Source organism: Drosophila busckii, unplaced genomic scaffold (assembly GCF_011750605.1).
Source record: "Drosophila busckii strain San Diego stock center, stock number 13000-0081.31 unplaced genomic scaffold, ASM1175060v1 chrUn_07, whole genome shotgun sequence".
Lineage (NCBI taxonomy): Eukaryota > Metazoa > Arthropoda > Insecta > Diptera > Drosophilidae > Drosophila > Drosophila busckii.
The window spans coordinates 2,292,046-2,306,934 of NW_022872723.1; the positions used below are offsets into that span (position 1 = coordinate 2,292,046).

General features: G+C 38.7%; 1 protein-coding gene across 1 annotated transcript in view; it reads left to right on the forward strand.

Annotated features, from left to right (window-relative positions):
* LOC117135002 (N-acylneuraminate cytidylyltransferase A) overlaps positions 1 to 14,889 on the forward strand; it is a 62,285-nt gene that overhangs the window by 31,367 nt on the left and 16,029 nt on the right. The window contains exon 5 of the mRNA XM_033294760.1: positions 4,735 to 4,902. Coding sequence (XP_033150651.1) covers positions 4,735 to 4,902 — 168 coding nt within the window. The remainder of the gene's footprint in view (positions 1 to 4,734; positions 4,903 to 14,889) is intronic.

Consider the following 14,889-nt stretch of genomic DNA (forward strand, 5'->3'; position numbering starts at 1 on the left):
AGGGGTGATTGTTTTGTTGTTGTTGCGTTGATCAGTAAAGTGGCCTCACGCATTATGAATTTTGTTGTTGTTTTGATTTTTAGTATTTCTCTTTGCTGCTGATATTTTGTGCATAGCCGACGGTAGGAGGGGTGTTCCTCCAGGCATTTCACGCATGTGGTTTGAGACCAATTGTCAGGCGAAAGGTGGGGTAAAACGCAATTAACACAACGCGGTTCATTTTTGCAGTGGTTGGCTGTGTGGCCTTGCAGCTGGCAAGATTTACATCTCAGGGGTATATACTCCCGTGTTTTTACCGAGTGCCAAGCTATATCGATTTTGCTAGGAATGTTGTATAGATCAAAAGTGACCAGAATCACTGCAGATGGTCTGGTGCCGTTGTCAATGAGTTTTTCAATGATTTCCTCGTTGGGGATATCGCCGAGATATGGTGCGTAAATAGTGCCTTTTACCTGGTTTAGCATATCATGCATTCTACATGAGATGTCGCAAATGCCCGGTAATGAAGGTGAGCTGATAAACTTTTCGGCTTCTCTTTGATCTTTTACTAGCATCAGTAGATTGACATCACGCAAGGTAGAGATGGTTATGTTTTTTGATATAAGGCGCAGTGCGTTGCCCATAGTTTAATACACTAAGATTTAGTTAGAGAGCTAGAGAGAGTAGACAAACAATAGCTGAATGACCGCGCGGGTCGCAAAGAAAATCATCGATTAGACTCTGCTGATACGAAAACTGACGTCTCAGAGTATATTAATTGTATATCGGATAAATGTTCATTATAAATTGAAACTTTCGATATTGGTGTAATATATGAGCATGTTATATTGTATAGAAGGAAATTCGACAAACAGTCACTCTAACTGCATTAAACTCAATAGGAGGTTGGTTTTGAATTTCTTTATTTGTACATCCTTTCTTTGTGGTGTTGATATCCTGGCTGCTGCGACGTGTACTTCTTCCAGAGCGGCGGTACAAGAGTCGATGTCCGCTTCGATATTGAGCTGGGGGGTTAGCTCAATGAGAGATCTCACATACTTCCTGTATTTCATCCAGTTTGTTCTGTGCGACGTCTGCCTGAAGGGGTGGTCCATAATTTCTGTGCTTTGAAGAAGGGTTATCAACAATGGATGAGGGATCCGGTAGGACCTTGGCACTTATTAAATTGCGTGGGATGTTTTTTGTCACCGCGAAATCAATTAGATCAGGTATCTTTTTGGGATCTGCTACCCAATATGTGGGGCTACCAGGAGAAACGTAGTCCAATTTATTGCTCACATTTATAAGTGCACTATAAATTTGCCTTACCTTGGGAGTCACGAGGCGTGATCCCCAGGAGTTGTAGTCACCTGCAGCTATGAAACGATCCCCAGGAGAGTTGTAGAACTTCATAAATTGACCTTCAGAGAATATAAATCGGTTCCGCTGTGGGCTTTACCATCCGGATGATCTGTGCGGTAGAAGGTATAACCCCTTATATGGAAGTTATATTTGCTTGTGAGGTGCGTTTCAACCAGCAGCATGGCGTCGATGTGATTTACATTTAGGAATTGTGTTGTTTCAAGCTTATGCCGTGAAATGCCGTTGGCATTCCACATGGAAATACTTAGACTGGTCATTGATTATTTGAACTGTTGTAAGCATCACAGTTTCCAAATTACTTTGTGGCTGCCCTGGGACCTGCGGAGAGGTTTTCTGAGTGTGGCTGGAGTGGATTTTCCATACCAGTTCGTGGAGCTTCTGCGTTGCAGATGCCCTTGGTGGTACTTAGCGGATGATCTTGCTGCCTTGGCGTAGTTTTTGAGCTCCTTGTAGATCACTCAGCCTCTGTAGTTTACCGTATGGTTTCCTCCGCAGTTTCCACAATTTTTTGTATGGGGGTCTTCTTTGTTAGCAGGGCAGTGTGCTGAATTGTGGAAGTCCCGTAGACTACGCAGACTGACCGAAGAGTGCATATGTTCTGGTGTGTCCATACTCCTGCCAAAGTGCATTGCACAAGGCCGTTGCGTTTGTGTGGTTCTTCCACGCTGATCCTTCGGTGCAATAAGAACTGCAAATTGTAGATCGGGTGCACTTAATTTTTCTTTAAGGTTTACTATCGGGCTCGATCTCGACCTTAAAGAATGGTTGTGGCTTTTTGTTTTTGTAGATGATGTTGCTCACATTCTTGGCAAAGAAACCCTTGTTCTTAAGGACTTCTAGTATCTCAGCGGGAGCGACGTCGTGTTGGATGCCTTTTAGTACTACTTGCAATCCATTTAGCTTTTAGTTGATAGCTGTGGAAGCTCTTTTTTGTTTCCTCCAAATACTTAGATACAGCTCGGAAGTGTACTTCAGATTTGGTTTGAACTTAAGTTTTGGTCCCCGACCAGCGCAACAATTTTGTTGACCAAGGCGTTAGAGCTTTTCTCCCTGATATAAATCGGTGGGGGCTTAGGTTTCTTTTGGGTCTCCTCCGCGGCTCAGCTTGGTTCCTCTCATCATCTCGGCTTTTTCAAAAAATTGGGCTAAAGAATTTGATGACCCTTACACAACTAAATTACTTTATATATCTCTTGTTCGTGTGATTTTGGAATATGGCTCTTGTGTTTGGTCTCCACAATACTCGAACGAATAGTATTGAATCTGTCCAAAAAAATTTTTTATTTTTTGCTTTGCGAGGCTTTAACTGGGTTCCAGGAGTTGATCTACCAATCTTATACTAATCGTCTACTTTTAATTAATCTTCCATCGCTTAGCTAACCGCCGTATTATGTTAGGCGTCATGTTTATGATTAAATTAGTTAAAGGGGAAATTGACTCCTCATACTTGATGAGTCAACTTAATTTCTCAGTTCCTGCTAGGTATACTCGAAATTTTGTTCCTTTATCACTTAACGTTTGTACAACTAATTATTCACTGTAAACCCCTTCGAATACTTCTGTGCTGATTACAACAAACTTTACTCTGTTATCAACACAGAGGCCTCTGATTGTATTACTAATATATCTATTTTAACTTTTTTTTATCAACTAAAAGCTAAATGGATTGCAAGTAGTACTAAAAGGCATCCAACACGACGTCGCTCCCGCTGAGATACTAGAAGTCCTAACACTAATTCAGACCTGATTGGGTTTTTGGGTTTTCCCCAATCATTGCAACGAATGTTAGGTCTGTTTAACACTCCCAATCTATAAGTTTATTAAAGCTAAAAACAAAAACATAATTTTAAATAATTTTTAAATTTAATTTTAAATAATCATTTTCTTTTAATCGTCGACTGTTCATAGTTGACATTAAATAAATAAATAAATCTGTTAGGAGGGAACGTCTGTTGTTGGTGTTGTTGGAACTACTGATTTGTTCATTGCTTTTGTTGACACAGTTGATTTTCGGTTTGTTACCATCCATGTTTTGCAGACTAAGCTTGGGCTTAATTTGGATATAGCGATCCATACCAGACTATATGGCCGCGACCGCTTGTTTCTTATCGGAGCTTACGGCTTTTGGTGCCATGGCAGTTGGCAGTGGAGCCGATGACACCGATTTCGTAATATTGGTCGTTAATTTAGTTGTTGCTGTTGCTGCTGCTGCGATTGTAGAAATTATATCACTGCCTGCTGCTGGTGCGTCTTCCATCGAAGGTGAAGGAAGGGTTTGGCATTGATAGCTCCATGATGTAGGAGTTGGAGTGAGTAGATCGGGTGATTAAGATTGCGCTCTCTTGCTTTCGACGGTCAGCAGGGCTCTTTGTGGACGTTTTTGGTATTTCGATATTGCGTGTTAAGAAATACGAGTACAACCGTTTCTTTGGCTTACTGAGCTCCTACGCTCATTATTTTGATCGCCGCTCATTTTTTGAGCTTATTGCGCGTGGAAAACGACTTGCGTCTGCCTTATTTATTTCACCGTTGAGGTTTGTGCCACGACTGTGGGCTTGTCCATACACTTTGTCTCTTGTTCTGAATAAAACTTAATTGGTGCACTGAAACACGTCTGTCGCTTACAGAAGTAGAACGAGAGTCACATTTAAAGAAAACAAAAACTTAATTTTTAAATACTTTTAATCTTAATTTTTAATATTTTTTGTAATCATTTTCTTTTACTGTCGACTTTTCATAGTTGACATTAAATAAATAAAAAAAGCTTTTTATCTTTTTGATAACTTTGAGATAAAAAATCAAATTATCCAAAATATAAACAATTTTTTTTTTGGAAATATAAATAACCAATTTTGAGTTCTTGTTACCTATACAGACGGACGGATATGGGATACGAGCAAAAATATATAATATATACTTTATGCTGGCTATTACTTACATACATTCGCATAAGTTCACGACACATTTTCTCATATTTTATAAATGTCAAAGTGTATATTAAAAAAGTCAAGAAAATACCAAAAAAAAAAAAATTGGTATGCACGCGCTGGTATCTGTTGATGCTTTACTGCCGAGAGCTTCGTGTCGTTGCTTAATACGTTAGGAACATATGGTACAAGTATAGCATATTTTTGGCATACCATAATTAATGTTACGAAAAAATATTCTTATTGACACCATTTACTTTCAACTTCTTGTTTACCCTTATCTTCTAGTCACTTCAATTATTTTGACACAATGAAACAAACAAGTTGTTCATCGCAACAGACTCAAGATTAAAACTTGCTGCCAGATTATATTTGTGTAAAACTCTTTTGCATATCGATATGTTACGTTGTCTTAATAACAATTTACTTTCTTTAATAATTTCAGATCATTTAATCTACGATGGGATTTTGTAAATAATAAATTGTTGCCTGTTAATTTTAATATAAAATATAGACCAAGACGGCAGGATTGGAATGGTGACATTGTAGAAACAGGAATGTTTTATTTTTCCAGAAAAAGCTTGGTAATGGATGGAATACTTCAAAATGATAAGTATGTTGATAATAATATTGATCTTATCTATGAAATTGTGACTTTATTTAGTGATACGGCTCACGTGTGTGTTTGTTTATATTAATGTATTAAGAATAGTAATAAGTATAATGAGTAAAAAGCAATAAGAACATATGCGTATAAAACATGAATTAATCCTCGTCTTCAAATAAACTTAAGTTATGGATCGCACTATCCAAGTGAGTTGAGTTAAGCCGAACAAGAAGAATATTTTCAAATATATCGTGACTTAATCGTTTTCTTTTATCTGACAGCATCAGTTCTAAGAACGCAAACGGCCGTTCTGTTTTTACCTACAAACTTTAAGCACCTGTTTATTAATATTTTGTTGGCGTTATCCTTTTTTTATACAGTTTGACATTTTTGTAAAAAATGGAGGAGGCGTGGCAGGCCCAGACAAACTGAGTCAATATAGCCATGTCCGTTTGTTCGTCCGTTCGTCTTTATGCGGGTTTCTCAGCAACTATAAGAGCTAGAGCAACCAAACTTAATATTTAAGTGCTCCTATATCCAGGACCCAGGATTACACCGACAATATTAAGCAACGATCGGATAAATAAATTGTTCACATTCTAATTTTCAATACAGACAAGAAAGTGGCAGCAATCTGTGACGCGGTAGCTGTTTTGTGTGATATGTTTGTGAGTGCATGCGTATGTTTGCTGCGATGGTCTAGTAAAAAAAGTTGGTTGCGCCCAACTTCAATATGTCCACTTGTTTTACTTAAATTTTAGTGTGTTTGTTGAATCTTCTCTTAAATTAACCCAAACAATAAATTTACAAATCCATTAAGTAATCATTATCTCACAGTTCTTCATATCCCGTTTATTTATTTTTGTTTTATTTCCTCTCTCCTTCTCCCCCGCAAATCGAAAATTAAAACTCGATTATAAGCAATTAAAAAATATTTAGTATTTAATTTTGAAATAAATCATAAAAATGCCTGGTCATGTTTTCGACTGATGCTGAAAATTTCAGAACATTCGGATAAATATCTTAGGAAATATTCACATTTTAATGTTCAATATAGACAGCGGGGTGCGCTTGCCATAAAACGTCGCTGCCGACGAAGGCGGCGGCGTCGCTGCTGACGCTACAGCGAAAGTGAGTTAGCTGTTTTGTGTGCCTGGGTTTAAGAGTGCATGCGTGTATTTTCTGCGATGATCTACTCAAAGTGTATATAAAAGTTGGTTGCGCCCAACTTTAATACGTCCACTTGTTTTTTAGCTTTAATTGTGCTCTGTTGGCTTCGGTGTACGTACGCCATGTCCATCTTCTGTCAAGGGAAGTGCGGAATTGCGTGGGCAATTTTGCCTGTTTGTTGGGTAAATGTAATGTGCTTGCATTTTTGTTCGTCTACTTTCATTTGCCAGTTCAATAGACATTTCTCCACTTCGACCGTATGAACTTCCAATTGCGCTGATGCATGCACTTCAAACGGCTGAGAATAGCTGTTTCGTCAGCAAAGGTGGATGTTGTTAGTCGTCTACTTGTTGGAATGTGTAAAGGATATATATCGTTGGTCCAAGTACGCTGCGGTACTCTGGGGTACTCCAAATCCAAGTTGTCAGATAGCAGAATTACATTTCACTGCAAATAAATAATAGATAAAACCTAAATAGCTTGTGTGTATTAGTTGGAAGCGTTGCTCTGATCTTATGAGTAAAACCTTCTAGCTAAACTGTATCGAATGTTTGGTATACAACTAAAAATATTGCTGTGCAATATTCGATTTTCGAATGTGCTTCTTATATCAGGTGTTATGCGGTTGACCTGCTCGATAGTGCCGTGTTTTTCACGAAAGATAAATTGATCTGTTGGGATTTTTTTGTGGATTCTTAGATTTGGATTTATCCGAGTCAGTACGCATTTTTCAAAGAGTTTTAATAGGCATGATAGTAGGCTTATGGGTTTGTATGACGATGAATTTGTGTGATCTTTGCCTGGCTTCGGTATCATTATTATTTTTCACTTTTTCCATCTCTCTCGGAAATAACCAAGCTTGGTGATGGCATTGAAGAGTTGCAGGAGGGTACAAACTGCACAATATGGGAGCTCAATAATCATTTTTGGCGTTATTTGGTCGAAGCCTGGTGATTTTTTTCGGGTTCAACTGATTTTTGATGATGTGTGCGATTTCGTTTGGGCGAAATTCCATTGGCTCTTGTTGAAGCTGAGAGTAACTTGTTAATGTTGGTATTGTGAATGCATTTGTGACAGGATTTGGCTGAAACACATTTTCAAGGTGTCCTGCAAATGTTTTGGGTCTGTCTTCATCACTGCGGGCCCAGCCGTCTAGTTGGTTTTTTATAGCCATCACGGTTTCTGTTGGTGAGCATAGAGTTGGATGAGCTTTCCACAGTAAGTTTTTCGTAGAAGAGGATGATAGTTGCTGGATCTTGCGATGTTGACTATTTGCTTCTTGTTGCTTTAACGCTTTGGTAAGCTTGCGGGTGGCACCTTTAAACCTTTGACGTGCATATGTCGACCTGTGAGACTGCCATTCTCTTCTAGAACGAGTTGCTGATTTGTCTTCTTCTGAGTGTAAGGCGCTTGTGCGTTTTGAGGAGTTGCAATGCGGGCTGCGGTGACAAAATTGGACTCTAGTGTTTTGATAAGATTGTCGACAACATGTCTAATGTTGAGTACAGGATTTAGCGTAATGTGTAAACTAATATATTTCCCATTTGGTTTTGTGTGAGGTCAATCTAAGCGGATCATCAGTTACTGAGTAAATTAATGAGGAGTGAGTGGTCAGATGACAGATCTGAGAGACTTTCGGCAATGGTCAAATTTCGAGGTATATTTTTGGTAATTGCGAAGTCTATTAAGTCAGGCAGTTTATTTGGGTCGTTGGCCGGTATGTTGGTCTACCGGGAGAGACGTGGTCGAGTTTGTTGCTGGCTTTTATAATTGCATTATAGAGCTGCTTTCCTTTTGGAGTCACAAGGCGATATCCCCAGTTTGTGTGATTTGCATTGTAGTCTCCTGCTGCTATAAATAGGTCTAATAGTGAGTCGAAGAATTGCATAAACTCTCCTTCAGTTATAGTGAAACGAGGGGGGCAATATACTGCGGTTAGAGTAAGTTGTTTACCACTATCCAGTTTTATTCTGGATTTTTTTTATTTTTTATTGTTGTGGCTTGTAAATAATTTTCTTGGAGCTCGTTTTAACGGTGATGCTTAATACGGTTTCTGATCAGGATACCAGGCCCACCATGTGCCTTGCCATCGGGATGGTTTCTTGCAGAGAATGTGTAGCCTCTTAAATTGAAGTTATATTTGTTGGTCAGATGTGTTTCTGGCAATAGCATGACGTCAATGTTTTGTCGAGCAGGAATTGAGATAACTCAAGTTTATGCTCTGAAACGCCATTAGCATTCCACGTGGATATACGTAGAGAAGCCATTGATTATTTGGACTGATGTGATACTAACATTTGTATCAAGAGATTCGGATTACGCATTAAATCTTGCATAGTTGTCCGCATGAAGGACATGAACTCCATAATGCTTTGTTGTAGGCTAGAGAACAGTACCTCAAGGTTGGAAGCTCCATAGTAATGGTAATGGTTTGCCATTTTTATCTCAGAGTGAGATGCTTTTGTATTTGAGGCAGTGGGCTCCAATCATTTTAAAGCGCTGGCAAATGTCACATTTTTCCTTGCTGAGGATCCGGAGTCAAGCGACGATCTGGTTGCCGACGATAAGACGACGTCTGGGTGTGATTTAGATGGTGGAAGTCGTACATTTGCGGAGCGCGGCGTGGTTACTCGCTGGTGGATTCGACTTCTTAACTCTCTATATATTGGGCAACCTCTGTAGTTAGCTGTGTGATTACCACCTCAATTGCTGCACCTTTTAGTACTAGAATCGTCTGTGCTTGTTGGGCAGTGACTCGAGTTCTATCTTGCAGAGCAGTTGAGGCTTCCTATCCTTGTTTACAATGAAGACTGTTTTAGCGTTAAAAACCTTTATCTTTTAGCGCCTGAGTTATTTCTGCAGATGTTACATCTGATTCTATGCCCTTTAAGACCACTTAAAAGTCCTTGCTGCTTTTCAATTGAAAATTCATTTTAGATTTCAGTTCAGTTCAGTTTAGAGGCTTGGATGATATTCTAATGCTGTCTTCGGACTTCGTTTGAGCTTTTGCTTCACGAATATTACGCCGTACAAGGGAAATGAAGTGGAAGTTGTCTTGCCCAATGAGTTCTATGACTTTGCACACAAGGGCATTGGAACTTTTCTCCCGTATATATATCGGAGGTGGATTTGGCTTCCTTTTTAACGTCCTTCTTCGGGCTGGCAGATCATCTGAGTTGTATGCTAGAATTTGAAATCAATTGGTGTTGCTGCGGGTCATTTTCGCTCTTGGCATTAGGGGGCTTAACTTACATTTGATTTGAATGTAGCGATTCATTCCAGTCTGCACGAGCGAGCCATCGCTTGCGGTGTTAGTCGTGGAATTAGTTTTGGTTGCTTTTGTTTTGATTGTTGATTCATGGTCGGCATTTCTTCCCGTCGATAAGAAACCTGCGCTCGTCTTGCTCGCGCTGTCTTTGCTTACCAATGTCGATGTGATTCATCTTTTATTTTCTGATATATTTTATGTATGTATATAATACACCAAGTAGTTAGTGCGATTTCATCGCATTGATCGTCTTTTCACTGACTATTCCGTCTCTCACTGCACTTTAGACTTTTAGGATTTATATTTTTTTGCCGGAGCTCTATAAAAACACGACGGCATGCGACGACGGATCAATTAGGTTTTTGCCAGCAGTTGTCTAGAGAATTTAGCAGCGGACAGGTCATTCCGCAATGTGACTCATGTTCGTGGTTAATTTCAGCTTCTTGACATATCTTCACAATGAAGACGATTTTTGGCATGACTTAACTTCATCGGCAGCCGTAGATTTCGGAACGACGGGAAGCATGTGTCGAAAATCTCCGGACAGCAATATCATATTAAATCTTCGATTTGCAGTTCGATCGCCTTCCAACAGCGATGACAGACTTTCTAAGAGCCAACGCAATTTGAGATCTTGATCGAATCGTTGCCAGAATCAACGAAATGACAAATGTTTTGCCTGTCCCACCAGGAGCACCGAGAAAGTATAAGGCTCCCTGCCCATCGCCAACAACCTTCAGTATCGAGTCGTATACGTTCTTCTGCTCGGCATTCAAAAGCGGTGTATGTTGTCCTATGTTGGCTGGCATTATTCGTTCAAACTAACTTTTAAGCGGCCCATCCAGAGAAGAGCATGTTGGACGAGCTGCTCGTCGAGCTAAAATTTCATTTGTCACTAACTAGTGCCAACATCAGTTGCCGGCAAATTTTGAGCAGTGAACATGGCAACGGACAACGACAGCGCCACTGTAATTGCACTTATGGCAATAAATATTTCTATGAAGAACTGTTATGTATGTTATGTTTAGTAGAGCCAGAAATCTGAGGACAGGACACACAAATGCGTGACGCAATAAGTGCAAACGAACGTCTGTCTGCGACTATGCGTTTCTTGGCTAGTGGTCAAAGCTACGAAGATCTAAAATTTTTAACAGGAATTTTTCCACACAGCCTTGGGCGCATCGTTATTGAAACATGTCAAGCAATAATTAAAATTGAAGTAATGTTCGTGCCAACATTGCCATCCATTGGCGAGCTTATTGTTGCCAACATAAACAAGATAAAATGATTTCTATTTATTTCGAGCGGCTCGGCCAACACGAAATTTAGAGACGAGTATTACCGCCAACGATGAAAATATCGTCGAGCTCAACATGCTCGACCAACGTGCTCTACTGTGGATTGGCCGCTTATTACTCCATTAAATTTTCTGTAGGCAGTCTCATCCAAGGCTGCTAAGCTAATTTCAATAATGATATCAGTATCATAGAGATATCTCTGGTGACATTTATAAAATTATTATAAAATCCCCTCGAGAGAGGGCTAACAAGGCTGTGCAGCCACTCCCTTCTCCGTCGTAACGAACTACCAACCAGCGATAGAATCATGAACGTGCAATCCTATAACAGTTTTTAGATAATGTTTATATATAAGTTTGTATACTTATTGTTAGTCTTAATTTAAGAGAAGATTCAGTAAAAACAGCAAAGTTTAAAAAAATGACTCAAAGAGAATAAAATTATTTTTTTTTTATAACAATTACTGACGATCTCTCGTCCAAACATTGATTGAAGCAAAGGCACCCGCTTCGGTCTTATTCTGGTAGTCGGATTATCTACGAATGCTGGTAGGTGGTTGGGTTTAAGGCGTTTGTTGTACCGGCTTGAGTGCCGGTCTCACATACCAGAGCGCATTAGGAATCATGCGAAGTACATGATTTTAAACTTTTTGAATTTTCATGACGTTGGAGTCAGCCATGCCTTACAATGGGATAAAATTTATGTGTACAGCAACACTTTATTGACGAGGCTAGCTTGGTCGTTGGTTTAAGCATCCATCAGCACGCATGTAGCTCCATTATGGTTCATGTGAGCCGCTTAATCAGTCTTAAATACTGCGCCTGGGGTGATTGTGGGATGCTGACGTCCGAAAGCTTAACCCTAGGAAAAATCTGGCTTCGCAATGTGAATGAGTGGTCGTGAAGCTTAGATCGAGTAGAAATGATTTAAGGAGAAGAAATTTCTCAGTTTAAAGTATGGTTTTCAACTTAAAACAAGTGGACAGGTTAAAGTTGGGCGCCACCAACTTTTAAATTCACTTTGACTAGGGCATCATGTAAACACATAAACTCACACACATACACACAAAACAGCTCGTTTTCGCTCGTTTTCGCTGAAGCGCCAGCAGCGACGGCGCCGTGCGTGGCAGCGACGTTTGTATGGGCGCGTCAGCACGTTGCACCCCGCTGTCTTACATTTAAAAAATTGAAATGTCATATTCCTAAGTTTTTTATCGTTCTGAAATTTCGTTCTGAATTTTTCACAATCGGTCAAAAACATGACTAGGCAATTTTGTTATTTATTTATTTTTTTAAAGATTTTTGTACTGCCTATATATATCGTTTTTTTCGAGTTGCGGGGGATAGGGAGGGAGGAAATAAAAAAAAATAAAATAAAGCGTAGTGTCCTATATATTAGGAGCACCTACATACCAAATTTGTTTTCTTAGCTCTTATAGTTGCTGAGGAACACGCACTCATACGACGGAAACGGACACGGACGGACAGGCGGACATGGCTATATCGACTCAGCTCGTCGAGCTGATCAGGAATATATATACTTTATAGGGTGTCTGCCACGCCTCCTTCTCCTTGTTACATACATTTGAGCAACTTCATAATACCCTTTTTCCATTTTTTTTACAAAAATGTCAAAGTGTATAAAAATTAGCCCTAATGCCATACGCTTCACATGCTCCCTTTAAGTTTTCAGAACTGTACTGATTGTTTTTAAAGTCATCAAAATATGTTGGTTGTGATATTCACGGTGAAATAGTGCACATTAAGATTGGTAAAAGTATTTTATTGTTGAGTTGTTTCAATTGCATAAATAAAATAACAATTGTTTTCGTTGTTTATTGCTGTGTTGTTATTGTTGGTTTGAGCGTCTCTTGTGTACGCTCTCATTTGCTTACTCTTTCTGTTGTTGTGCTTTTCTATTTTTAGAACGGTGCTTGTAATAGTGTGTGTTTGTTGTTGGATTTTTTTGTTATTGCGCTCACACATTAAAATAACTAACGCTCTCATCTAACGTACTCTCTTAGTCGTGCGCTCTCATTCGTTGCATTAACTGTTAAAATTTTTGTTACTTATTTACCCTTTCGCAAAGCATATACTTTTTGTCGTCATGTTCGTTTGCTGCAATAAAAATTGCAAATGCCAATGCGATGCAAATGCAGATTGCATCAGTTGCTGGCTGTGCGATAAATTTATACATGTCAAGTGCGCAGGTTTCACAATTAGGGTTAAAGATTCGATTGTCAATAAGACCGGCTTAACTTGGTCTTGTGAATCTTGCCGTGAAGCCGAGCCCGACATGTCTAAGTTTATGGGACAGACTAAACTTAATTTCTATGCTCTGCAAAAGAGCTTTGATAAACTCAATGATGAGTTTATAAGAATGGGACGCAGCTTAAAGCTCTTAAAGCTTTAGACGACTCTCAGTTGGTGACGGCTTTAACACCTATCAAAATTAACGATCTAACATTGGTAAGCTGTCTAGTAACACCTGTTACTCCAACTTTCCCTAGCATAGTTATAAATAATGACGAGGCTGGTCCGTCATCTAAAATTGTAAGAAAGATTGTTAGGTCGCCGCCCACTGATAGTTTCCATACTCCCCGACCAGCTCCTAAGCCCTTACTGTTCCTATAAGGAAACAAGTTTTTATTTCTAGGCTTCACCCGGATACTTTGGTTGTTTTGGATGTAACTGCTTACATTCAAGCAAAGATTCCTAGCCCCTTAATAACTGTAGAAAAATTTAAATTTAAATATTCTAGAGAAATATCTATATATAAAAGCAGACCAAGTGTATCGCTGCCAAATTTAATTTTCCTACAGCTAAACCTACTAATGATGCAAAAAACAAATTACTTCGTTTGTTTTACCATATCAAAATGTTAGTGGTATTAAGTCTAAATTAGCTAAACTATATAAAGATAGTATTTCTTTTGATTATAATGTTCTTGCCTTCACTGAATCCTGAAGCCTGAAATTTCTAGTTCATCAATTATCATATTTTAAAAAATATAAGCGTACAGGGAACAGTGTTGATTTTTCACGCTATTCTACTGCCAAGTCTAATTTTAACTTATTAAACTTACAACTTTACAACGATTACTTATGTCGTTGTCGGCTTCAGTTTGCTTATGATCCTAAACAGTTCTATAATTTTGTAAATTGCAAACGAAAATCTTCTTTAATACCCAATTTAGTTACATATGAAAATACGACGTCAAAAAATGATCAGGCATCAGCCGATCTATTTGCAGACTTTTTTCAAACAACTTATTCTGTTAAAAGCGACTCGTCAATTACACCCTATCCTTATAACGTACAAAAAGCTAATTTTATTCCAGAGCCTGTGATTACCGAAGAATCGATATTGAGTGAACTAAATTTACTGAAACCTGTGTACACTCCAGGACCAGATGGCATACCAGGTGGCGTACTTAGATATTGCGCCGGTTCCATATACTTAATTTTACATAGACTTTTTGCATTGTCTGTTAAATCTTGCTCATTGCCTTCAGTCTGGAAGGAATCATTCATTGCCTAAAAGTCACGTAAACAACTATAGAGGTATTTCAAAATTTGTCTGCTACACCTATACTCTTTGGAAAAATTTATTACATCTCAACTTATGCATTTCTGTAGTTCAATTAAATATCACATTATCAGCACGGTTTTGTTAAACAAAAGTCTACCACCACCAACTTGCTTGAGTTTTCTTCAAGGGTCGTTAAAGCTTTTCAAAACAAAATGCAGTAAAGCATTCGATTCCGTTAATCATCGTATTTTATAAATAAATTAAATATTATTGGATTTCCAAAGATTTTTTGAAGTGGGTATCTAATTACCTAACTAACAGAATTCAAAAGGTAGTTTTCAAGTCAACGGTTTCCAAGTCAGTGTCTGTAACGTCTGGAGTTCCTCAGGGTAGTCACCTTGGGCCATTGCTTTTTAATCTATTTATCAAAAATCTGCCCTCAGCCATTGTGAATTCAAACGTTCTAATGTATGCTGATGATGTGAAGCTATGCCTATCGTTTAGAGACATGTCAGGTAGTACTTTATTGCAGACAGATCTTGACCACTTTGTCAATTGGTGTAAATACAACTTATTAAAACTTAACTGTTCTAAATGTAACGTAATGTCCTTCCTTAGACACTCGCCTCACATAGTCGAGTACCACATTGATCAGTTATCTCTCTCAATAGATTAGCAGAAGTAAATGACTTAGGTGTTCTCCTTGATAGTAAGCTTAAATTTGACA